The sequence below is a fragment of the Carassius gibelio genome, chromosome A10, assembly GCF_023724105.1.
Source record: "Carassius gibelio isolate Cgi1373 ecotype wild population from Czech Republic chromosome A10, carGib1.2-hapl.c, whole genome shotgun sequence".
NCBI classification, from domain to species: domain Eukaryota; kingdom Metazoa; phylum Chordata; class Actinopteri; order Cypriniformes; family Cyprinidae; genus Carassius; species Carassius gibelio.
Window position 1 is genome coordinate 1,149,914 of NC_068380.1, and position 27,818 is coordinate 1,177,731.

The following is a 27,818-nucleotide window of genomic DNA, read 5'->3' on the forward strand; positions in this document are numbered from 1 at the left end:
GTTCTGGAAATGTGTTGTAAATACAACTTAACTACTGATTTCTAGTTGTGCACTCTTTTGGAAGGCCAAACAAAGTAGTTTCACTTTCACAATGAAACACACAGTGTCTCCATATCAAATGGCAGCGGCAGCAACAATACTACAGCGAGAATCAAAGTCACTCCTTTCTTTGCATAAACATTTGGGCGGTGTTATGCAAATCTTCCTACACAGTGATGTAGACATGTGGGAGCGTGTTTAAACGAGATGTTTTAGGAGGGTGTGGACAAGTCTTAACTTTTATAAAGCATATCTCTTTGTGTTTGAGACTTTAGTCTTTGCAACTTTAGGGATCTTATCTATGCAAGAACAGTTTGTAACACTTCAAAGAGTAAGAAAAACTTGAAATTGCATTATATGACCCCTTTAATCTCGACTAGATGGTTGGTGAGATCATTCCCTTCTATACAGATTTTACATTTATTTTTTAATGTATAAAATCATATGAAAGTACAGCCTACATATTTTTCAGATAACAACAATTTAGTTAAATATTGTAAATAATACAAGTAACCCCCTCTTAAGTCCTAGACCATAATTTTGTTGTTAACATGCTACTGTAATATTCAACCTGTTATATTTTAGGCTAATATCATATAAGGACACTGGAAGACTCTCAAGGGTCATTGTTTTATTCTCTGTCCTCTTACTAAACGTATTTATAAATACACTATGAATCGAAATGTGAATTCACTGCATCATCTGATGCAGTTTTGGTCATAAAAATTAGCATTTAAAAATGCAGTGGCTACTAAAATGCGTCAAATCATTAGTTGGGTGGAAAGTCCCTCTTTGTGTACGCTGATCTGTTCTCTTTTCGGTTGTGTATATTATTTTACTGAGTGTTTTAACTGCTCTCTGTCCTCTAATGTCTGCGTTGTGCTTTTTTTCCGGAAAGTGGGCGGCTTGAAACCGCCTGTGCTGAATAACATTGGCTGTTCCGTTTTACCCCCTCCGCGCTCAGGATCCCGGAAGTAGCCCTGTGAGATCATGGTAAGACAGCGGTAGAGCACTTTGCGCTGTTGTGGATGTTCTTCTGACAGCTCCGAGTTATGCAGCAGCATTGTAAAATGTCAGACAGTCGGCGTTTTAGAAATTACAACGTCAAAAAAACATTGCAGTTACCAAAGCAACGTTGTTGCTTAATTTATAAATACTTGCTCTCGATTGCTGCACGGTTGAAGCGTCACGAGAGCTGATGCTCAAACGGTTGTTCCGTCCTTTATGTTGATCTGCGCTGTAGTTTCGAGCTCAGCTCCAAGACGCCATATAACGCTTTATATAACGTCAATATCAGTAAAGGGTGTACCTTGAAAGCATGTTTAACATACTCGCTATCTGATACAGGCTTTAAAGTTTCAGGAGGCTGTCGTCATAACTTAGATGGCAATACAATGAAATATTAATATTTGTAAGTTTAATGTGATTTGCGTTTTTTGATTTTAAAATAATTCCTATCAACATTTCAAAACCAGAGATAACTGCATATTAAAATAAACGTTTATATGTAAATCATTGATAGGTTAAATAATGTAAATACTATAATTTAATTAGGCTCTACATTGTTTGACCAGGCCAAACAAGTGTTGGGCCCTGCAGGACTCAACCAATGGCGTGAGTTCGGGGCGGGACTATCTGTCTGACCAATGGCAGCTGGTGCATGTATGTGGGGGAAAACCTGTGTGAAAACAGTCAGTGTCTTAAGCACTATTCGGACGGGACTAGTTTTCCAAACTACGTTTGAGTTTCGATTCTTACCACCTGACGTCTGTGATTTTCATGTACCAATTCGGACGGGACTAGTATCTCCGTGTTTATTACAGAGGTGGGAGGGTCTGATTTGTGCATCTGGGCGTCACAGAGATCACGCGCTCTGTATGCGTGCATTGCATTCATTCAGAATGATTGCCTTAGTATTATTACACAATAAATACTAAATGGCTAGTATAACAAAACCATATTAATGTGTGGTTCCTTTAGTTTAACTTGTTTTCCTTTTTTTTATTAAATGTAATTAAAACATTATGTAACTGAGTACATAAATGAACATGAGTAATCTTACCTGATGCTGATATTACAATAGCCAGTATTAACAGTTTACGCGATCTTGCTCTTGATTTTATTATTTGTATTTTTTTTTTTATTATTATTTATTTGCCGCTAAGCAAATATATCAAACATCCGCGCGGTAAGAGCATCTACGGTAATTCACGTTGGCCAAAACACACAAGGAACCGCGTTGTGAAATAAAATATCACCGGCAATCACAGACATTCGCATTCGGACGGGATTAGTTTTCTCAGAGGATCACTGAGTTTGCTGAAAAACAATAGGTAATTTGCTCTGGAATTATCACAGAGGTTGTGTGAGAAAAACACAGACGTGGCAGATTCGGACGGGATTAAAATCACCAAGTACGTCTGTGAAACATCTCGGTTACGTATGTAACCTTGGTTCCCTGAATAGGGAACGAGATGCTGCGGTGACGTCACCACGTATGGGAACACCTCTGGTGTGACGAATGTCTGAAGCCCTATACCATCCCGCCAATCCTATTGGCCAAATGGCGCATAGCACCACCCTGCGCATGCGCACGCATGATATACCTGGGTGCAGCGCGCCATTTCGCTCAGATTTCATGACTGAAGATGAAGAGTTATCAAGGTACGGAACGGCCAGAACCGCAGCATCTCGTTCCCTATTCAGGGAACCAAGGTTACATACGTAACCGAGATGTTCCCTATCATAGGTCACTTCGATGCTGCGGTGACGTCACCACGTATGGGAACGATATACCAAAACGCCTGACGTACCTGATAACTGAGATCCGAGGAAGCAACTGCTCAAGCGGAGAGAACCCGGGAGCCAGGGGCCATCCTCACATCCAGACTGTAGGACTTGATAAAAGTGCTCGGTGAGGACCATCCTGCCGCAGCACAGATATCATCCATAGAACAGCCACTGAGAAAAGCTTGAGAAGAAGCTACAGCTCGAGTGGAATGAGCCTTAACCCCTAAAGGCGAAGCGAGTCCGCGCGCCTCATAGGCCAAAGAAATTGCCTCCACCAGCCAATGGGACATGCGCTGCTTTGTAACTGCATGGCCCTTACTTTTATGTCCAAAGCAGACAAACAGCTGGTCAGATCCACGCCAAGGGGCCGTGCGATCCACATAAGTCTTTAAAGCTCTCACAGGGCAAAGACTTAGATCTCCAGACCTGGCCTCAGCAGGTGAAAAAGCTTCCAGGACCACTTGCTGAAAGCGAAAAGGGTTAGATGCGACCTTAGGAACATAGTTAGGCCTGGGCCGCAGCAGCACCTTCACAGAGCCTGGTGCAAATTCCATGCATGAGGGTGAAACAGAAAGAGCCTGTAAATCCCCAACTCTCTTGAGGGAGGATAAAGCCATGAGAAGAAGTGTCTTCAGTGTCAGGATTTTATCTGAGACGGTCTCCAAGGGCTCAAACGGATGCCCTGATAAACCTAACAACACAATGGATAAATCCCATGAAGGAACTCGCACAGGGCGGAAAGGCCTCAGCCGTCGCGCACCCTGTATGAAACGAGAAACTAATGGATGACGCCCCACAGAGGCACCGCCTATGTATTCGTGGTAAGCTGAAATGGCTGCCACGTAAACCTTTAAAGTGGCTGGTGTAACGCCATCCGAGAAACGCTCCTGGAGGAACTCCAGCACTGAAGCCACTGGGCAGTAAACTGGATCCACATTATGATTGCCACACCAGGCTGTAAACAGTCTCCACTTGAAAGCATATAAGCGTCTCGTAGAAGCTGCTCTAGAACTCAATATAGTCTCAGTAGTTTCAACAGAAAGACCGGGACATACTAATGCACTCCGCTCAATGGCCACGCCCACAGTTTCCACAGATCTGGCCTCGGGTGCCAAATCAGCCCCTGTGCTTGTGATAATAAATCCTGTCTGATGGGAATCTCCCACGGAGAGCCCGCTAGCAGACTGATCAGATCCGCAAACCACGGCTGCGTGTGCCATCGCGGAGCCACCAGCAGCAGCTGTTCCACTCTGTCCCGGCGTAATCTGCATAATACCGCTGGGATCAAACGAATCGGAGGAAAAGCATACAGACTGGTCCTGGGCCAGCTGTGAGCTAACGCATCCACGCCCAGGGGCGATGGGGAGCGTAGGGAGAACCATAGCGGGCAATGCGTAGTCATGCTCGATGCAAATAAATCCACTTTCGCTTTGCCGAATATCCGCCATAAAAGATCCACCGTCTGGGGGTGTAATCGCCATTCTCCCTGTTCCAGAGCCTGTCTGGATAGCAGGTCCGCTCCGAAATTCAATCGTCCGGGGACATGAATGGCCCGGATCGAGAGAAACTTGTCCCGAGACCACAGAAGAACACGCCTCGCCAGCCTGCACAGGGGGCGAGAGCGTAATCCTCCTTGATGGTTCAGATAAGACACAACCGCTGTGTTGTCTGATCTGAGCAGCACATGACGGCCGATCAGCAGATCCGCGAAATACTGGAGAGCCAGAAAAACTGCCAGTAATTCCAGTCTGTTTATATGCCAGCCGCGCTGAGCCGCTGTCCACACTCCGTGGGCTGGTCGCCCTCGACACACAGCTCCCCAACCAGTCAAAGACGCGTCCGTCGTGACAGTCTCTCGGAAAGCATAAATTCCCAATCGAACTCCAGACAGGAGAAATTCGGTTGACATCCAAATTTTTAGCGACATCACACACCGCGTGTCACCGAAATCGTGCGATGCGGGAGACAACGGGGTGAAATATTCCGCCTTTTCGTCCACCACTGAAAGGGGCGCATTTGAAGCAATCCCAGACGAATCACGGGGGATGCTGCTGCCATTAGACCCAAGAGCCTGAGGCACAATCTCACTGTCACCGTGCGACCCGCTTTGAAGTGCCGCACGCATGACGCAATCGACTGAGCGCGCGGGAGAGAAAGCTTCGCTGTCATCGCGCGAGAGTCCAGATCTATTCCAAGAAAAGTTATCCGTTGAGAGGGAGTTAAAACACTCTTCTTGAAATTTGTTCGTAAGCCCAGGCTGTTTAAATGATTCAGCACAAGATCTCGGTGAGAGTGTGCTTGAGTCCGCGATTGCGCTAGCACCAGCCAATCGTCCAAATAATTCAACACACGAACGCCCTGGAGCCGCAACGGGGCCAGAGCTGCGTCCATGCATTTTGAGAAAGTACGGGGCGCTAAAGCCAAGCCAAAGGGAAGAACGCGGTACTGATACGCTTTGCCCTCTAAAGCGAATCTGAGGAACTTCCTGTGTCTCTTGACGATCTGAATATGGAAATACGCATCCTTCAGATCGATCGTAATAAACCAATCGCTTGGTCGGATCTGAGACAGAATAGATTTCACCGTCAACATCTTGAATTTGCTCGGTCTGAGTGCAAGATTCAGACGGCGTAAATCCAGAATGGGTCGTAACCCGCCGTCTTTTTTCGGTACCACGAAATAACGGCTGTAAAAACCTGTCTCCATCTGAGAGGGGTGTACTTCTTCTATAGCCCCTTTGCTCAGCAGAGCTGACATTTCTTGTCGCAGCACCGCCATTTCCGTAGACTTCACCGTAGTGGGAAGAATTCCGCGGAAAGGAGGCGGGCCTTTCCGAAACTGAATGGTGTATCCGTGACAAACCGTGCGTAACACCCATTGAGGAATGCCGGGCAAGCGTTCCCACGCGGCCCGAAACAATATTAGCGGTTTCAAAACTTCCGCTCCCTGCAACGCCGTCATACGCGTTAAAACGACCGGACACGAAAAACCCGTGGTGTTCGTGCACCGGGGAAGCGTATGCGCCAGAGTCGTTGCGTTCCGTTGAGTATAATCCTGAAACGTGTCCACGGCAGGAATTAGGCCAACAGATGGAACATCGGGCTCTGCCGCTAGCGAAAAAGCGGCGGCTGTGCGAGCCGTCATAAACGGGCCGTTTGTGCAGGGTCCTTGAGTCGTCCCTCGAACTCCAAAAGCAGGATTGCGCAGAGTGTCTGAGGAAGCGTCTATTATTACAGCTCGATCCAATGTTGCTCGAGGCGCTGTTAGCGGCGAGACAATCAATGTTTGAGCATGGGGACTGCAATGAGAGTGTGGGATGCGCGAAAGCGGTCCGACAGCGCTCTCTAGCGGAGGGCACAGTCCCTGGCAAGCAGCAAAAAGATCAGGAGCTGCTATTCGGCACCCGAGAACGAGAGGCTTTAGCCGTCGAGGTCAGGTTCAATCGCTTACGTTGACGCTGGTGCGCCGGAGGAAAAACCCTAGGGCCCCAGTCCTTACGAGGAGGCGCCATGGGTGTGGGTTCCTCTCGAGAGGCTGCTCGCTGGCGGTGAGAGGAGGTTGAGCGAGAACGCGCGGGCGCTTGTCGGCGTTCGACCTCCCTGGGTCTGCGGGGAATCAGCTGGCGGAAAGCGGCTGATTGCTGTTTCGCTGCCCTGAACTTCTCCACTACTGACGTGACAGCCTCACCGAACAATCCATCCCTGGAGACAGGGGCATCCATAAGGAAAGATTTATCCTTCTCCTTAATATCGGTGAGATTAAGCCAGAGGTGGCGCTCAACTGAAATCAAACCGGCCATAGTACGGCCCACTGCACGAGCGGTATGCTTGGTAGCGCGTAGCGCCAAATCCGTAGCTCTACGCAGTTCTTTAACTGCCTCCGGTGTGATGCCCTCACCTTCATCCAATTCCTTCAATAACTCCGCTTGGTAGGCCTGAAGGACCGCCATAGAGTGGAGCGACGCAGCCGCCTGACCAGCCGCCATGTAGGATTTACCCACCAAACTAGACGTGACTCGACACGCCTTCGAAGGAAGAAGGGGGCGAGACTTCCAAGCCGCGGCCGAACTAGGCGCAAGGTGTTCGGCGAGAGTCTCTTCCACCGGGGGCATCATAGTATAGCCATGGTTCGCCATATCAGAAACGGTGGCGAAATCCGCGGCCGCGGCGTTAGTAATCCGCGCCGAAAACGGCTGTTTCCAGGACCTCGAAACCTCCTGGTGGAGGTCCGGGAAAAAAAAAAAAAAAAAAAAAAGGCAAAGGCCTCCGGGGCTGTGTAGGTGTCCGACTGGTTAGAAAACGGTCGTCCAGCTTGGAAGAAGGTTGGGCCTCGGCCTTGTCAACCTCCCAGTCTAGCCCCAATTTACCCACCGCACGAGAAACCACATCCAACAGCTCACTGTAGGAGGGGGAAACACGCCTCTCCTGTCCGCTAGGAGGGAGAGGGCTAGTGTCAGTCGCGAAGTCCTCAGACCCCGAGGCCGCGGTGGATAAAACATCGTCGTCATAGCGTCCACAACCGAAGGAGATGGCGGCGCATGCCTCCGGTGTGGGAAGTAAATCCTCATTAGAGAAGACGACGGGCTCAGTATAAGTTTTATTCTGCAGCAGGGTAGGGGAGAGCGAGCGATGTGGAGAATATTCCAGCGCTGCGCTGTCCACAAAATCCATGTCGCACGTGTCACCCCAGGCCCTCGCCTCGTGCGGTGCCTCGGCAGTCGCAGAGGTGACCTGACGGGGGTTAGACTCGAGGGCGACATTAGAGAATACTTCCACCCTGGAGCGCAGTACTCTGAGCCGCAGGCCATCACAATGGGGACAGGAAGAAAGGCCGCTAAGCGCCGCCTGTGCGTGATGTAAACCAAGACATACTACGCACCTGTCATGAGTGTCCCCCGCCGTGATGTACCTGGTACATGGCTCCTTACATTTTCGAAAACTCATCGCGTCCGCGAAGAGGAGTTAACACTGCTCGAAGAGATCGCTGGAGAACGCGAGACGATAGGGCACAGATGATTCGCTATTCCTGAAGGAATGAAATCTGAGCGAAATGGCGCGCTGCACCCAGGTATATCATGCGTGCGCATGCGCAGGGTGGTGCTATGCGCCATTTGGCCAATAGGATTGGCGGGATGGTATAGGGCTTCAGACATTCGTCACACCAGAGGTGTTCCCATACGTGGTGACGTCACCGCAGCATCGAAGTGACCTATGATAGGGAACGCAGATTTCTCTAACGACCCCCTGTAAAACTAGTCCCGTCCGAATAGGGCTTTTGGGGGGGTTTATGCGACACCATTTTCAACTAAAAATAAAAATTTTGTTTGTGGGTTTGAAAATGCTAACTTTTGAAAACAAACTTGTTTCAAAGTGGAACTTTTTGATAACACTGTTTATCTCTGTGGCTACATTCATACTTCAAACATTAGTGCTCAGTTGCGATTTATTGCTGATTTATTTTTATTTTTTTGTATGGCTATTCACATTATCATTTTTAAATGTGGCCAATATCAGAAGCCAGTGTGAACGAAAGACGGTCCTGAACTGAGCCACTTGTGCAAAAGGACGATAACAAGACGACATGAAGCTCTCTGTCATACTGACGCAGAAACGAGATGTACTGTATGCATATACATATGAAAAACAATGCAATCATCAACAATAAACAGCATTTAAATGAAAACTGCCTAATTTTACAGAGTGAATTGGCTAAGGTCTGTGCAAGCTTTGGGGGTGAATTCCGTTTTGGTTGTTCAGACTGCGGTCATGTAGCAAAGTTATGAGCTTAATTAGATTTAATACCACATATTGAAGATTCCATTTTGTGCTGTTCACACTGTGATGAAACTAAATTATCGGAGTCAAATATGAGCAAAAAAAAAAAAGATTTGGATCACATTTTCAGAGTGAACATTTCTGAGAGTCCAATTCCGTAGTAAGTACTAATTGTTATTTAAAGAATTTCCCCACGTCTGAATTGGACTATAGCTAGACACACAGACACTGCTAATCCATTCAAGAGTGTGCACATTTTGTTTATTGCTTCATACACTGTAATTAATCAAGCCATGTTGAGTCCATTTAGTCTGGAGTTGTAGACGCTCACTAAACCGACTGATCAGTGAAGATGCAAATATACCAGTTTGTTTGATGTTTCTCATTTCTGCTTGTTCATGCAGAGGGGGTGAAAGAGGCATGAGCAGGAAAGGGCCACTTAGCGAATCAACCGTTTCCTCTTGAGTAATTGAAGCCAGAGCCACTGCTGCGATCAAGCAGCCTAAAGTTGTGATGGAATTTGGATTTCAACGACTCCAAATGTGCATGTGGATTTGTTGAGAGATCTTGGTCAGCAACAGAACTGTCCCAATTTGCTTTCTTAATACAGATTTCTGGTGTAATTGTGCATGTTTCATTTGCGTGTTATTCCAATGATCTTGTCTTCGTGGTGCAATCAACTCCTGATGGAAAAAATGACGTTGTATTACTCATATTTTTTTCTTACACTGGAAATCACATTACAGAAGTAAAATTGGTTGGGAGTGGTATTTCATTTTGACTTGACAATGTTCATGTCAACAGTGATGTTCTGAAGCATGATGTTGAAGGGATCTTCAGTTATTATCCATTTAAATGTGCTTAATCTTACCCTCAGATGGCAGCTGAGAGAAACCCTGTGTCATGTTACCTGGATGAAAGGACCTTCCGGCTTTGCTGTCAGCTCTTTCTCCAACACTCTGAGACCATCAAGGATGGCTGGAGCTGGGAGCAGATCAAGGTGAAGTGAATGTTTGAGTAACTCCACAAAGTCTGGGCCTACTTGTTCTCCTTAGAAGATCATTATGAAAGAAAGAACCTGAAGTGTGAATCTCACAGAGGATTTGGTATTTTGACATTAATTTAATGTCATTCCAATGACATTCCCTGCTGATGTTCTCCCTAATTTTTAGTTTGTCACTGCAGTAATGTTTAAAAGGACTGTAATACAACTTTGTTTACATTACATTTATGTCTTTAGAAGATGCTTTATCCAGAGTGAATTGAGGAACATAAAAATAGGCATTGTTTAAAGGAATAGTTCACCCAAATATGAACATTTACTCACACTGTACTCACCCTCAGCCCATCCAAAATGTAGATGAGATTGTTTCTTCATCAGAACAGATTTGGAGAAATGTAGAATTACATCACTTTCTCACTAATGGATCAACAGCAGTGAATGGGTGCCGTCAGAATGAGAGTCCAAACAGCGGATAAAAACATAACAATAATCCACACCACTAGAATCAGTCAATCATCTTATGAAGTGAAAAGCTGTATGTTCATAATTCATCTTTAAGTAATTTTAACTGTAAAACTTTGCTTTTGACAAAATATGTCCTTTATTCATAATAATTCTTTCTCCTGTGAAAAAGTCCAACGCACGTTGTTCTCTAACATCAAAATTCATCGACATATTTGTTTAGAACAGTTTTGGACTGTTTTTGTGTGTAAATTGTGCTTAATCTGTGCATATTTCTCTCCTGATTCAGACAAGATACATTTTTCACAGGAGAAAGCAATATTATGGATAGAGAAATCTTAGTTTCTTGCAAACACATATTTTCTCAGTTTTTGGACTCTCATTCTGACGGCACCCATTCACTGCAGAGGATCCATTGGTGAGCAAGTGATGGAATGCTACATTTCTCCAAATCTGTTCTGATGAAGAAAAATAAATCTAAATCTCGGATGGCCTGAGGAAGAGTAAATTTTCAGCAAATTTGCATTTTTGAGTAAACTATTTCTTTATAATGTATATAATAAATAAAAAAAACATTTTTATACATTGGATTTTTGACAGGTTTTCTGCTTTGTTCTAGGGCACTGATGAAGGCTTCATGAAGAAGACTCTTCTCATCCCTGTAAAATCCAGTGTTTTGCATGAACAACCTAAGAGTTCCATGCAGGATGAAGACATGGTGACGGATAACATCCAGGTTAGACAAGTATCACTATTTTCTATTACTAATACTTAGGATTAGTGATTTGAAGAGACCACTGAAACCAAGTATTAACCTTTGACGAGCAAGTTATCCCAGAGCACTTTGTCTTACCCATTTTGTTCATAAAAGTGTACTGTCTCTGAACCATGGGTTGTTCTTGGGTAGAATGAGCCAGTAAAAACCCTTAACAAAATGGGCCACCGTTGCTCAAATGAAGACTTGACCTAAGTGTTTCCCCACATACTGAATCAATTACCTGAAGGAAACACTTTAACTAAATCCTGGGCTTTATAACCATCCTGGGTTTAGTTTTGGAAAAACTTGCTAACGTTGGCATACGGTTTCATGTGACTGTTAAGATGTTTTTTCGCTCTTTTGTCCATCAGGGTGTTAAACACATGATTGTTTAATATTGTCTGCACACTTCATGCATTCTCCATTTGGAGAAAATGGTTGTGTGTGACATATTTCAACTTTAAAAAGTATTTCTTTGAATCAGGTAGTATCAGCAAAATATTTTCGTATACTGGTCTAAATGACTCCAAAATGGGGGTTGTGCCTTGTGGCTGATTTTTCTTTACCTCCACTCTCAGCCCATTTCATTAGTAAGCCCTTCCGGCTGATTGCAAATGACTCGACTTTGCTTATTTAGATTCAGCTCACACACTCTAGGGAAGACTCGACACCTTCTCCTTTCATGAAGGAGATTTTGCCATATTTCATTGCTATTGAAGCAAGCAGTTTTTGTTTTTATTAAGTAACTGATTATAATGCAATCCAGTCTGATATTCTGTGGTTAAGGCTGGTCCATTGCGCTAATTATTAATGCTTTTCACTACATATCTTTATATATGTACAGTATTTGCTCTGAAATAGTATTTGTTTTGAGCAACTTAGGCAAACTAACAAACTTGCTTAGTCTAAGATATACAGTAAATAGTATTATAGTAAAATTATATCATGTATATTACTATTTGTAGATATATGAAGAAAAAATTAATTTAATATACAGTCTCTTTTGTGCTAAAATAAATAGTACTTTATTTCTAAGTATATTATGTAAAGTATATATTCATCGTGGAAGTCATTGTTGTGTATTTTCAGTAAAACAAACAATTTTACTGTAAAATGTCCCACTGCATTATGGTTATGGGAATTTGGATGGGAATATGTGCTAAAAGAAATAATGTGAAAAGAAATAATATAATTTTTAAAGTATTTTTTCATCATGGTACTATTAGTTGTATATTTTAAGTATAAAAAACAAAAACAAAAAACAACAGTAAAATGTCCCAGTTCATTACAGTAATGAGATTTTCGATGGGAAAATATACTTATATCTCAAGCTAAAAATATCATTGTTGTAAAGTACCAAGAAATAGTATAGTGTATTATATAAACTGTAAACTGTTTATTCATCTTGGTAGTATTTTTTATATTGTACAAAACAACAACTTTATTCATTATGAAAGGAAAAATGTGCTTAAATCTCAAGCAAAAAGTATAATTTGTTGAAATATGAAAAGAAATAGTATATGATAAACAATGTAAAGTTATTTATACATCATTGTAGTGTTTGTGTATTATAAGGTTAAAAAACAACTTGGCAGTAAAATGTCCTAATGCATTATGATAATAAGAATTTAGAAGGAAAAATATGCTTAAATCTCAACCAGAAAATCTTGACGAACCAAAATATTCGTAATGTTTTTTTGTTTTTTTTCAGTCTTTTTGCTGTTGAGGTGAAATGCTTGTGAGATTTATTAATTTCTGATGAATTACTGATTCACCAAAAAGGCCAGTATTGTCTGCAGTGATACCAACTCAACATTAGCATCTCCTTTGTTCACTCATAACATTCAAGTCTTGCGTGCAGTCGTGCCACAGCGCACGTCACCTGACATGCCCTGCATAAAAGAATATTTAGAAAACTTGACCTTGGTAAAGACTGTTCGCCAGCAAGCAGTAGCTTGCAGGCTCCAAGAAAGCCTCTTTTTTTCCCCATTGTTGAGGAAAGGAAGAAAACAACTCCAAAAAAGATCTGTGGAAGATTAGAAAAGCCAGGACCATTTTTTTCTTCTTTCTTTCTTTTTTGTGGCATCCTGTTTTGAGTGTTGGAATTCTTTTAGGGAGTGAATAAATGCCTCACTCAACAAAAATCTATCAGGGTTAACCTTTTCAGTGCCACTCACCTGACGTCTGTGGAGCTGTGCTCAATGTTACTCTTTGTCTGTGAGCACCTGTACATGAAGGGTTCATTTCTTCAGTAAAAAAGAATACCCGTCATTATAGTGTCTTCTTTATGTTCGTAGGCAGCAGAATGTGCTTCTCAACTGCTTCCAATTATTTCAGTTATTTATTGTACAAAATGTAACCAAAATGTCACTGAAAATAATTAATATTTATTCGTATACAGGTGCATCTCAATAAATTACAAATGTCGTGGAAAAGAATTCAACTCAATTCTGAAACTCGTGTATTAAATAAATTCAACGCACACAGACTGAAGTCTTAGGTTCCTTTAATTGTCACATTTAGCAAAAACTCAATCTCAACAAATTAGAATATGGTGTCATGCCAATCAGCTAATCAACACAAAACACCTGCAAAGGTTTACCTCTCAGTTTGGTTCACTAGGCTACACAATCATGGGGAAGACTGCTGATCTGACAGTTGTCCAGAAGACGATCATTGACACGCTTCACAAGGAGAGTAAGCCACAAACATTCATTGCCAAAGAAGCTGGCTGTTCACAGAGTGCTGTATCCAAGCATGTTAACAGAAAGTTAAGTGGAAGGAAATAGTGTGGAACCAACCAAGAGAACCGCAGCCTTATGAGGATTGCCAAACAAAATCGATTCAAGAATTTGAGTGAACTTAACAAGGAATGGACTGAGCCTGGGTCAAGACATACAGACATGTCAACGAATTTGCCTACAGTTGTTATATTCCTCTTGTTAAGCCACTCCTGTCCTGTACCACAGACAACATCAGAGGCGTCTTACCCGGGCTGAGGAGAAGAAGAACTGGACTGTTACCCAGTGGTTTAAAGTCCTCATTTCAAATGAGAGCAAGTTTTGTATTTCATTTAGAAACCAAGGTCCTAGAGTCTGGAGGAAGGGTGGAGAAGCTCATAGCCTTCAAGCTCAAGTTGCTTGAAGTCCAGTGTTAAGTTTCCACAGTCTGTGATGATTTGGGGTGCAATGTCATCTGCTGGTGTTGCTCCACTGTGATTTAAACTTCATGCTTCCTTCTGCTGACCAGCTTTCTGAAGATGCTGATTTCATTTTCCAGCAGGATTTGGCACCTGCCCACACTGCCAAAAGCACCAAAAGTTGGTTAAATGACCATGGTGTTGGTGTGCTTGACTGGCCAGCCAACTCACCAGACCTGAACCCCAGAGAGAATCTATAGGGTATTGTCAAGAGGAAGATGAGAAACAAGAGACCAAAAAATGCAGATGATCTGAAGGTCACTGTCAAAGAAACCTGGGCTTCTATACCACCTCAGCAGTGCCACAAACTGATCACCTCTATGCCACGCCAATTTTGAGACCAATTTGATATATATATATATATATATTTGTGTGTGTGTGTGTATATATACATGTAAACATGTATATATTCAGCCAATAATTCAGCATTGAAAAGTGTTTTACTTTTTTTTTTGTAAGTGTCTCACTCACTAGAGTCTCTGGTAGCTTTTTTATAACCACATTTAAGAAAAAGCAATCTATAATTGTTCCTCAAGAGATGCATGCAGAAGCAATAGGTATTTTAATCCTTTAAGTGCGAAGAATGTAAACGGAATTACTAGGATAATTAAACCCATAATTAAGGCTTATTTAGGTTAATGAAAGAGCCCATCCTTCATCATACTCTGAAATTACCCAGCCAAGCTCTGGTATTCAGGTAAGCGAGGGGAACATCTTCTACTCTGCTGTTGCACGTCTAGTATTGATCTTCCTTTTGACAGTGAAAAATGGAGTGCATATAAAGTGTATACCTGAGCTCATGGCTCTGTTAGTTCTCTTTAGATGATGCTATTTAAAGTGTCTGATGCAACATGCCATGCAGACCTTTGATTTGCTTGCATGTTTGTGGAGTTGAACAGGTGCCGTCGTTTAGCGATTACACCGTTACGTCTGTACACCTGCGTGAACGTAAACACAGCAGCGTTTGAATGACAGCAAACTGCGGCGGATGCCAGAAGTTATTGCTAGAAACACATTTCAAAGTTAATAAACGGCCCTTTTTGAACTTGACCTTTTGAAAATTTTAAGCGGTGCACAAACAGCAGCTGAACTTTTGTCCTTTATTTGAATTCCAAATGCAGTCGAAGAGTCAGTTATGCAAAGGTTGAATGTGAGCTTTGAATATTCGTTTTGCTAAATGAGTTCCTGCCATGGCGGACCCGAAATTGAATGCGTTTTCTGCTTGCTTGTTTGCGCTCTGTTTTTGTAACTCATCGTCCCAAACATTATTTTACAGCCTCTGGGGGAGATATTTTATCTAGAAGTGCAGGTACTGTTTGGATAAAACATGAAGTCATTGTTTATTTGACCAGCCTTCCCTCTTTCCAAACCCTTTCATTCCTGACAGACGTCGGATGTGAAACAGTAGTAGTGTGTCTCTCAAGACTGCACTTGTATGGGAGGGAGGAGATGTTATCAGTGGAGGCATGGATGCATGAACAATCCTTGCGTCTGCAATGAAGCTGCCAGGGATCCAGCCCCCTCCGCTGCTGATCCATCTTGTCGCTCAGACACTATAGCTAATTAAACCTGCATGTATCAATGTGGACCGCAAAGGCCATAGTGATGTCATAACATCTCAAAGCCACCTACTTTGTAAGAAAACACGTCACAGGTGCCATTTAGGAGTGCAAAAAAGCATTTGTAATGTAAAGACTTAATTACAATAAAATTGTATTATGTCTATTACAATCAAGCTATTGTTTTGTAAGGTGAAAGCCTACAAATCAATAACAAAAGTAGATGCATTGAAAGGACATATTATAGATAGTTGAATCTTTATCTTTTTTTATTTACAAATAAAAAATGGTATTTATAAATTTGTATAAATATAAAAATACGATGATTATAATGTTAATAATTTATTTCAAAAATAGAAAGAAAACATGCTGACCCAGGCTTTTGAGTGGTAGTGTATATTGTTACAAAAGATTTCTATTTTAAGTAAATGCTGTTGTTTTTTAACTTTGTATTCATCAGAATCTTGAAAAAAGTATCACAGGTTGCAAAAAAAACATTGATAATAAATTTGCATATTAGAATGATTTCTAAAGGATCATGTGACATTGAGCTCTGGAGTAATGGCTGATGAAAATTCAGCTTTGCATCACAGAAAGCATTTTAACAAGTCATTTTAAATTGCAATAATATTTCACAATTTTAATGTTAAAGAATTTACAATTTTAACAAGTTTAAGAGCATAAGAAAAATTCTTACTGATCCCAAACTTATGTACATATATGTATGTGTGTGTATACATACATATTTGATAAAGATAACAATTAGTATTTCTTTAATATTATTCAAGGTCAAATTCATTAAAAATAATGGTAAAACTTTAGAATAAGGTTCCATTAGTTAATGTTAGTTAACTACTTTCGTTAACATGAACTAAGCAAGAACAATCCTTCTACAGCATTTATAAGTCTTAGTTCATGTTAATTTCAACATTTACTAATGCATTATTTAAATCAAAAGTTGTGCTTGTTAACATTAGTTAATGCACTGTGAATTACCATGAACTAACAATGAATAACTGTATTTTCATTAACTAACATTAACGAAGATTAATAAATACAGTAATAAATGTATTATTCATTGTTTGTTCATGTTAATCAATACATTAACTAACATTAACTAATGGAACCTTATTCTAAAGTGTTACCAAAATAACTAACTTCACCAAATGTATAACTAACTAAATAAATACAACTGGTAAATACAAAGGGTTTCTTGCAAAATGCTGCAGAGCCTCGAATCATTGAATCACTTCTTTTTCATTTGGTTGAGTCACATTGCCTTTACAACTATCCAATTTAACTGATTTACTAAAACAATTCTGACTTTCCAAATTGTTACATGAAACGGCCACATAGCCTTTTGTTGTGTTACATCGCTACTCGTCCATAAAAGTAGCTTGTTACTGGTGAAGCTATGCTGTGATGTAGTCTGTGATGTCTACAAGATGTGGTTACAGTAAGCTAGTTGCGTCACTGTTTTTTAGTTCTAGTTATTCCCCATTAATGATTGTGAACTCCACCCAAGTATGACGGCATCCCTTCCTGTTTATCTGTGTTTGTGCAAGTTACAGCGCCCTAAACCTTTATTCCACATTCTGACAGCCAATTAATCACTAGAGGTTGCAGGTCGAGAAAGAGCGGGAAAATCCAGTGCGCACCACCCGAAAGAGAGGTAACCTTGGTAAACAGTCTGCACAACATTTGTGCATGCAGACTCGCTCGAGGGTCCTGTGCATGAGACCATTACTCATGTTCCGCAACACAAAGGGGGGAGTGTACAAACTCCCTCAACATGTCAACAACATCCAAAGAATGAAGGATGCAAGAGGAAAGCAAAAAGGTAAACACATGTTGTTGCTCACACAGACTGCTGAGGAAGCCTTATTTTCATCAGTCAAGTTAGAATGAAGTCACATGTTAGTCGAAGAATCACTCGCGTATGTCACTGGCTTTGGGTTTGGTATCACAGCTCAAAGTTAATGGCAAGTCTGCACATGTACCATGGATCAGATATGCGATATGGCGCCATACATGACTTCTTGCACGAGGAACGTCAGTACATTTTCTTGCAGAAGATCATTGAAGTGAGGTTAACAGAATTAGCATTTATGTGGCAAGGTTTCATATCTGTTGTAAATCAATATAATGAAAATGTATCCATTCACATGTGCACCCTCAACCTGTTTGATTTCTTTTGGAGCAGAAAAGGAGATGTTTAGGAGAATGTGCTGGCTGCTCTTGTGTGGACTCTGAAAATGAACACAGATGCATGTTGTTGACCTCCAAACACTGTTAGAAACAACTTTAATCAACTATTAAGTTTAGCCCACAAGTTGTAAATAAAGATTATTGAAGTATGTTTTACTGCAATACGCAATTTCAGTCTATCTTCTTCAAAATTCCATGTTTAATGTATTAATTGCCATTTCTTTGTTTTGTTTTATATATATATATATATATATATATATATATATATATATATATAAGTAGTTATTCATGCTGTAGCTCATATTTGCACGCATGTAGATTTAAAAGACTAAATGTTGGTCTGTTCCTCACTCAAATCTATTGTATAACTTCAGTAAACTTTGAATATAGGATTTAGGTCATATTGGCCACTTTTAATGTTTTTTTGTTTTTTTAAGAGCTTAAATTACTCGTTCAAAAGTTTGGGGTCTCTAATGCTCACTTAGGCTACACTTACTGCAAAAATACAGTAAAAACAGTTATATTGTGAATATTAGTATAATAAAACAATTTCGAATAACTGTTTTCTATTTCAAAGCTGAATTTTCAGCATCATTACTCCAGTCTTCATATCACATGATCCTTCAGAAATCATTCAAAGATGCTGATTTGCTGCTAAAAAAAACATTTCCTAATATTAAGATATTCTTATTATTTATATATGCACTTTGTTTGATGAATTTTTGATGACTGTAAAGTTCAAAGGAACAGCACTTATTTCAAATATAATGTTAAAATCTTTTTTTAAAACATTATTAATATCTTTATTGTCACTTTTTCCAAATATAATGAATCTTTGTTGAATTACAATGTTTAATTCTTAAAAAAAAAATCTTAATGACCCCAAACTTTGTGTACAACAATTCTGTAAACATTATAATACATTTATTTTGTATTCTATGGATGGAAATATACATATTTATTACAACAAGATTGTGATTGAACTAATGGTTAAATTTAGTACGATGTCTCAGAATTTGATTTGATATTCATTTATAGAAGTTGCCATTCTTTTTTGTTGTGGTGTCACATTAATGTTTTTATATTTGTCATTGAATGGCATGAGTCTGTCTCTCTCACTTTCTACCCGTTTCTCTCTGTCTTGTTTTCTAGGCAAACGTTGAGGATGAAACGGCTGGAGTTCAGGCAGTATGTGAAATTCACGCTGTGCTGCGCTATGAATACCACGTTCTGTATTCTTTCAGCTATCAGATCCCTGTCCTCTATTTCAGAGCCTCCGCGTTAGGTACACGACGTTCTCGCTCTCACTCCATTTCTATCATTAAACTGCACAGTCTTGTTTATATGCTTTTTGCTTCCCTTATCAGTGTGTGTATTTCAGAACCCTCTGTGTTCTGCTTTCTCAGTGTCTGGTTTTATGTGCGCTCCAAAAACAGACTCAACATATACACTGAGATCCCATTTCGACGGGGGTGTTTAGTTTTTACAAAGCAGGCAGCACGGTGACTCACGTCTGTGCTCAACAAAGTTTGACTTTGTGCTGTAAATACATTAATAGCTGCCATGTAAACATTTTTGGAACTGTTATTGAGAAAGTTAACAAATACACACACGCAAGCGTGATCCATTTGAAAGTGATCACTGATATTGTCTGTAAAAAAAAAAAAAAAAAAAAGGTCATTCTCTGTTGCAGATGGGCAACCCCTGTCTCTTGAGGAGGTGTGGAGCAATGTTCATCTGAACTATAGACAGAGACTACAGCAGGGACCCTGGGACACACTGACCCAACAGGTAACCTGTGTGACATCAAGAGTGGACTGAATTTGTTGAAGACTCTTCACGAAGACACATTTTGCAGGTGGCAGTTGCTTTCTCATGATCAATGCTCCATTGTGATTGGACGGCTTTGGAGTTTCTAAGACTCGAGCTGCACAGCTTTTTATTGGTCTGTGTAAAGACAAAATGGTCTACAGGGTATCAGAGTTCTTAATAAGTACAATTTCTATTAATAATATGTAATAACATATTTAACAATTTTACAGGACACAATGAATTGTTCAAGAATGTCAGTAAAGACAATTATTAATGTTTCAAAAGTCTTCCCTTAACATATTCTTCTTTTAACTTTTTATTCACCAAAGAGTCCTGAAAAACATGTATGTTAGTTTACATATTAACATACAATTTACATACAATTATTAAGCATCACAACTGTTTTCAGAACTGATAATAATCAGAAATGTTTCTTGAGCAGCAAATCAGCATATTAGATTGATTTCTGAAGGATCATGTGTCACTGAAGACTGGAGGAATGATGCTGAAAATTCAGCTTTGTATCACTGGAAGAAATTCCAATTTTAAAATATGTTCAAATAGAAAATAGTTATTTGAAAATCTTTTTTTTTTTTTTTTTATTAAATACATTTTATAAAAAAAAAGCTTTGGTGAGAGTTAAAGACTTCCTTTCAAGAACATTAAATTATATGCACACAATTGTAATAAATTGTGTGTGTGTGTGTGTGCATGTGTGTGTGTGTGTGTTTGGTAGAAGAAAAAAAAAAAGTACTAAAAGAATGAAGTTGCTAAGCAGAATTGCAATTGGAAAAATATATCTTACATTTTTACTATATCCATGAGTTGTATACATTTCCATATCGTCTGTACAACCGTTTATGGAGACTTTTGTGTTGTTTGAATAACCTTTCTTATTTTTTCAGTTTATTATTGTCAAATCACTGATTTCAGAGTTACTCTGAATGGAAAATCAACATCAGGACTAGCCTTTTTAATGTGTTTTCTTATGCAGTTGATATACCTGTTAGTTTCACGTGTTTATGCGAAAATCTTGTGCATCAATTCATGCAGCCTTTGATTGATCAGTTTACATGTCAATCAGAAACCCGTTCCTGTCTTAGTGGGCAGTTCTTGCTGAGAATAAGCTGCGATGTAGATCAAACTTCATGCTGATAGTTGGCATTTCCTCCTTGTAGATCTCTTGGAGCATTTGGAAAACCCTACTCCGGCTGTTTGGTACTGCTCTGCTTTAGGCTGCCAGGGATGCAGAGCAGTAGGCATGATTACAGAGAGATATTGAATGGATGGAGAGAGTGGAAAAATAGATGCGAAAAAGGCTGATTAGAGGCAGTGTAGGATATTAGAGGAGAGGGATGGCAGTAATAGCAGAGGGAGAGATTCGGGAAGGGTTGAGGGTCTCGAGGATGGAACACTGACGCAGGTAAACATGAATGACTCACATCGAGGCCTTATGAGCAGTGACGCCAGTGGACTCTCTCTCTCTTTATCTCCTGCTCGGTCTCTCGTTTCCTCTGTTTTTGCCCTCTTATATCTCTCAGTGTTCTCTTTATCTGCCCAATTTTCTCAAACCCAAATCGCATTCTTAGCATAACCAATAATGGAGGTACCAAAGTAGATTAGGAAGACACAGAACACTTCACTCTTGAGGATGCAATAAGGCCCCTAATGTTGAATGTGAACATGTAGTCTGAGACTGTACACTCTCAGAAATAAAGTATGTATGGCCGTTTCTGCCACAGAAGAGATGTAGAAATTGTAAGGAAAAAGGTCAGAATTCTGTGTTTGTTTCTCTCAAAAATTGTGAGGTATAATGTCTGAATTGCGAAGATAAACATTAAATTGCAAATCTAAGAAGAAAAGTCATGTTAATTCTCAAGTGCATTAACTAATGTTAACAAGCACGACTTTTGATTTTAATAATGCATTAGTAAATGTTGAATTTAACATTACAGAAGTCCCTATTTCAACAGAACAAGACTCCGAATAAAGTGTTTAGTGTCCATGTTCACAGCAGTTTGGTGTGTGTAGTGATTTGGTCTGTTCTCCCATGAGGCCTGTAGATGAAGTCATGATAATTGACTAACAGAGCTGGAGTCGTGCCGCAGTATAGGAGCACGATGGCACTGCTATTCACAAATAACCTGAAAAAGCCCAACTCTATACCGCTGATGCTAACAGTGAGGGGCTGTCGGGGGAATTTGAAGAGTCAGCACGTCTTTGGTGCTTAAACAGTAACGGAGCAATGCATCCAGACAGTTGATGTTGTGAATTTTAATGCGGGTGGTGACAGAGCATTGAGCTTGTTTTTATTTGCAGAGTAGAGGAGATTTTTATTTATTTATTTTCTGAGGTTTTGGATGACTGGATTTAAATGGTGCTTATTGACATCTCACTAGAGTTGGTGCTCAAATTGTGGATCTGCAAACCTTTTTTTCAAAATGGCTTTCCTTAAGTCTATTTGGATGTTAAAATATATACTTAGAAGAATGTTTTCAACACAAATTAAATGCGCAATCACACATATGTAATGAGCATATCTGCTCCTCTCTCTGTACAGTATCTTCTGCTCTCAGTTCAGCTCTTTTTATTTATTTATTTGTATTTAATTCCAAAAAAAATTATTGATGTATATTTCAGATTAGATCAGTTTACAGATGTTAAATTGATTGTAGATTTTGTTCCTTGATGATTCAAGATGAAAGCTCTGTTCAGATTGTTCTCTGCCTTTGTTCCAAACGTCTTCCTAAGTATGACTTCTTCAGATGCTCCATAATAATCTCTCTGTGTGATGGTGTAGTGCAGGTCTCTCTGCTGTGGCATTATGGGATAGATAATTCCTCCATCTCTGCTGTGCATGAGTGCCCTCCAGTGTGTGAGACTCACTCCAGAGCGGCTCAGCAGGGTGCCAATGAAGCCCATGTGTCGCATGGCAGATTTGCTTAAATCTGCCTCGTAATTTTCTTTTTAATTTAGCCGAAGCTTTGAGCGTAATTGAATTCAGGTAGTGAAAAGTATCGTGTGACTAGTTAACACTAAGTTAAAATGGAAAAACACATGTTTCGGCATCGTTTTAATGGCTGCGTTACAGCGTGTGGCAGTGAGAACCTGTTTCTAATAAAAAATGAGGTCAGAATAGACATTAACAAAAAGCTGAACGATCTCTCTCTCTCTCTCTCTCTCTCTCTCTCTCTCTCTCTCTGTGTGTGTGTGTGTGTAGGAACATCCTTTACTGGGCCAACCGTTTTTCATGCTTCATCCATGTCGCACCGAGGAGTTTATGAAACCTGCTCTGGATTTGGCACAAGCTGAAAACAAGTGAGTTTCTCGCTGCTGCAGCTTTAGTCGTCCTGTGTTACAGTATGTGAAATGATGACTATTCTGGGTTCAGTGCATGTTCACATTTACAGAAATATTCCTTTTAACATTTTAAAGTGTTATTATATTATCTCATAGTGTTACATCTGTGTCAAGTCACCTTTATTTATATAATGTTCTATATAATACAGATTGCGTCAAAGCAGCTTTAAAGTAATAAACAGGAAAAACGCGTGCTGATAATGCAAGAGGATGATAGAAAACAGTAATTTTATTAATTAAAGTCAGTTCATTGTTGAGTCAGGGATGTCATCGTCCATTGACTAATTATTAGATCTGGCATGTCCATCTATTATGTTAGTTAGATATGACAAGATATAATAATTTCTTAATTTGCAGCATTGTAATATGGGTAGATGCTCTGATTATCTCATCTGTTTTCAGGAGGGTGAACTATATCGTAACTTGGCTCAGTGTTGTTGGACCCGTCATCAGGCTGGACGTCCCTTTGAGCTACAGCACCGAGGTGTCCGCTCCAGACTGAAGCGCTTCTGCTTTGACCTGCTCTCATCTTCCTGTCTGTCTCAAACTCCACAGACCCAGAGGACGTGCAGAGCACATGCACAGTGTCTCAAAGTGGCCAAGAAGTCTTGTTAGAAGTGCTTGAACATTCAAGACGCCAAGTCTTTAAGTTCATAAGTTAGCCCAAGGATACTCTTAATGTTTAACTAAATTGTACTAAATTCATATACTGCTATTCAAATGTTTGGGGTCAGTAAGATTTCTTGTTTATCAAGGAAACATTAAAGGGGTCGTATGATGCGATTTCAATTTTTCCTTTCTCTTTGGAGTGTTACAAGCTCTTGGTGCATAAAGAAGATCTGTAAAGTTAAAATATATTAAAATATAATTTTTTTTATTTTAAATTATAATATTTCACTGTATGTTTTACTGTATTTTTTATCAAATAAATTCAGCCTTGGTGAACATAAGAGATTTTAAAAATCATTAAAGAATCTTAGTGTAGTGTATACAAAGTTAAAGGTACTCTTGCTCCATATTATGTGACAGATGTCACTGAAATGCTCTGAGAACGATCTGTTAGAATTCCCATTCAACCCAGCTGCATGTGTTCAGAGGATGCATGTACACAACCTGCACTGCTGCCATCGCTGTTCATGGGAAAATCATTTAAATACAGGGATTTGTTCAGAAAATGAACAGTATGCGACACTGTCATTAAATTAAAAAGGCAAACAATAGTTTTCTCTGCTGCTATATATATATTTTTTTTTGCATTTTGCATTTTGGAAGCATTGTAAAAATCCTGTAAGAGTAGCTGTGTGTGCAGGCATACGAAGGATTGCTATTCAAACATTAGTCTGGAAGTCTCTCTTCAGCTGCGTAGGTGTGTGTGTGTGTGTGTGTGTGACTCAATATATTTTCCCTCACTGGTCAGGTATTGTTTTAGCCTATTTTTGGCATTTCAGAGCACTGGAATTGAAGTACAGAATGATTTGTATAATCTTGCATCTAATAAGCAAAGTAAATAGTCTAATATATTTTTTGTTGTGTCTCCCTGTAGTCTGACATTTCTCTACATTATGCAGCCAAGTAGTATGCTGTGCCAGGACATGGTTTAAAAGTTGAATGGAATCAAATCCCCCTGAAATTGTGAGCATCTGAAACGGAGGAGATGAGTTTAGAGTCCGGAGTTTGAGAGAAGACGGTGAAAGTCCTCAGTCAGCATGTCTAAATGGGGAGCGCGTCTCTCAGGGGACTGTATCAGTGTTGGTAAGGAGGTCAGCCTCCTACCCGGAGCATCTCGCTCTAATGGACAGACAGGAATGATGGAGGGGAGAGAGAGAAATACATAGATGAAGCACGGAAGGGAAATGTTACCTGCTTCATAAACAGAGCAATTCTTAAAGATTTAGGTCACCCAGAAATTAAGGGCTGTCAAGCTCAATTATAGTCTTCAAATCTTTTCAAATCTGTGTATTTGAAATTGAAATGTCCAATTGGTGTTTGGTTTCATTTGTGTCTTGAATTCATTTCTCACACAGAGCTACAAGTCACATATGGACTGATTTTATCCCATCTAACAAAAATATGTTCTTTGAACGTTTTGTTAATGTTAGTTATTAAATTACAAAAACGTTCTCTGACATTTTTCCTTTTTATCGGGCAGAAACATTACAGGAACATTCCCTTTTATCATTATGGGAACACTTTTGAATGTTCTCAGAATATATTAACAGTTTAAAACGTTCCATGGTCCATGAACGATGTATAAATAACATTTTTGTACTGGAATTTTGAGAAAGTGCGTTAAAGACCAGATAACTTTGAATAAATGTTCTATAAACTTTCTGTAATGTTGAGACAATGTTAGAACAAACATTAAGGGAACGTTATTTTTGAATGATGGTAACTTTTTTTTTTTTAAGACTAAACTAAAGTTTCAATTTACATGAATGATGTTTGTTTTTGTGCTGACATTTTGAGAATGTTAACTAAAGACCAGATAACTTTGAATGACCATTGTATTAACATTAAAGCAATTACATTTCAGCATTAGGGGAATAGGCTACTTTTGAATGTTTTCTGAACATTCCAAAATAACTATTAATTAGTAACATTTAAGTTAGTCGAACCTTTAGCATTTCTGGATGAGAGACATGAGAGTGATTAAATGGTAACTAAATAATTGATTGGAATAGTAAAAAAAAAAAAAAACGCCTACTTTTTGTCATGTTCTCACCCTTGTTGCGTTTCGAAACCACATAATGTCCTATGTTTTTATTGAATAAACTGCCACAATTAAAATGAATAGCGACTGTGAATCTCCAAATATGAAAAAAGAGGGCAATAAAGTAATCTTGATGAAATATGAGGTGTGATTCAAGTCTTCTAAAGCCCTACAATAGCTTGGTGTGAAGAACGGGGGAAAAATGTAAGTCATTATTCACTTAGATTTCAAATGTCATTCAAGTTTGCCTTCATATCCAGTAATTTTGCAGCTCAACAATTTCACTGTATTGAAAAGAACAGCGCAAAGCATCATTATTTATTCTCCGCAGAATGCTAATGACTAGCATAAACGAGCTAGCATGCTCCAAAGCGCATGATGTTGAGTAAATGATGACAACATTTTCATTTTTTGGTGAACTCTTCCAGTCACATTTGCGATTGACTGTGTGCAGAACGTCTAATTGACGGACGTAGTAAGTTTTAAACATACCTCAATATTATTATTATATCTGGAGGAGTTGTTACATTAGAGGAAAGGAAATTAGAATTGCCTTAGAAACAAATATCCATTTATTTTACATGCTTCACTGGAGGTATTGCTTAATGGAGTTTGATCGCTCCTAATGGAGTTGGGGAATTAAATTTGTGAAATGCCACCCTGAGCCTGAACGAGTCGCTGCTGACATCTGTTGGTCAGTGTGTGCTGTGTGTGATGTTGTTGTATTTTACACGACTGTCACCTAGGGGCCGCCATTGACCGAACAGCAAATTGTTCAACACTGCAGCGACTCCACAAAAAGTTTTCGTCCCTTTAGCCACGCTTAAAATCACTTGATTGAATTAGATTACAAAATATAATTTCAAGTAGCATTTATTATAAAGGCATATAGCACAAGCTCACCTTTCAAGCATGTTTCTCAGGAAATTAAACAATATATTTTTGAACATTTAGGACAAGCAGACACTTGGTTGGAGATCTTGTTATCTTATACCGGTGTTACTGTACCATTATTTATATACTATTAGAGTATTTATAAATATCTGAATTAGCTTTTATTTTTATATTTTCATTTTACAACTTAATTTAAGATTGAATAATTTTGTTACATATTGTAATTTTAATTGTTCTTTTTCTATGTGGCATTCTTTCATTTACTTTTATTTAATTTAGTTTTAGTAATTTATTTCAACAATAAATGACTTATTTCAGTTAGTTGATTAGAGGTTTTCTAATCTAATATTATATATATATATATATATATATATATATATATATATATATTATAAATATTAATAATAATAACAATAATATTGCAATGACATTCAGGTGTTTAAAATCTGAATTTATAAATTATTTTCAGCTGAATTATGCATTTGTCAGTTTTATGTGTAGGCCTACTTTACAAATGCTGTTTTAATATTATTTATTAGCAGATGCTGTTATCCAAAAGGACTTGCACATGAGGAATACATAGGTGTTTATACATAATACATAGGAGGAGGAATACATACCATGTTTTTTGGACACAAGCATGACGGAAATACCATGGTAGGTCTTTAGAGTACTTCACAGCAGTGTTATATTAGTTTTATTATACTCTTATAGTTGTAATATTTTGAATGAGCTTTTATTTTTATATTTTCTATTGTAATTTTATATGATTATTTAGTTTATCTTTATTATTACTTTGTATTTTAGCTTTAATTCAGTGACTAAAAACATTTTTAAATTGTTTTCATTTTAGTTAACAACAGCAACAGCACCCTGACATATGAATATGATTATCAAGCTGTACTCACTGTGCAGAGCTGAGTAGAATGAAAAAAGCCAACAAACAAGGTTTAACTGTATTATTGGTTATGTTAACAATTACATTTTTTTCCCTGAGAATGTTTTATCTGGCAGTGATATTCCAGACAAGGAAGACCCATTTCCTGCCCAAATAATCCAGACATCATCTTGGCTTCCTGCATAATTCGTATAATGATCAAACCCATCAGAACCAATCTCTTGCTTGTCTACACCAGACTTTCCAAAAGCAAGTAAAAATGGGTCAGATCTTCTTTCTGGATCAAACCATCTGCATTCGGTTTCCTCCTACATATGAGAATGGGGTCAGTTTGTCTGTAATATGTTAAAGTG

General features: G+C 39.3%; 1 protein-coding gene across 2 annotated transcripts; it reads left to right on the forward strand.

The window, feature by feature from the left end:
- The first annotated feature begins 774 nt into the window (after positions 1-774).
- On the forward strand, positions 775-25,812 carry atg10 (ATG10 autophagy related 10 homolog (S. cerevisiae)). 2 transcript variants are annotated; one of them, XM_052607378.1, is made up of 8 exons: positions 775-1,032; positions 9,481-9,603; positions 10,688-10,804; positions 18,944-19,076; positions 19,485-19,582; positions 22,824-22,921; positions 23,366-23,447; positions 24,507-25,812. In XM_052607378.1, exons 1-8 carry the CDS (start codon positions 1,030-1,032, stop codon positions 24,537-24,539), a joined length of 687 nt encoding a protein of 228 aa, XP_052463338.1. In that variant the 5' UTR covers positions 775-1,029; the 3' UTR covers positions 24,540-25,812. The 2 variants fall into 2 exon arrangements, with proteins under 2 accessions (XP_052463338.1, XP_052463339.1); XM_052607379.1 differs by lacking the exon at positions 775-1,032 and adding an exon at positions 8,126-9,173.
- Positions 25,813-27,818: the final 2,006 nt, after the last annotated feature.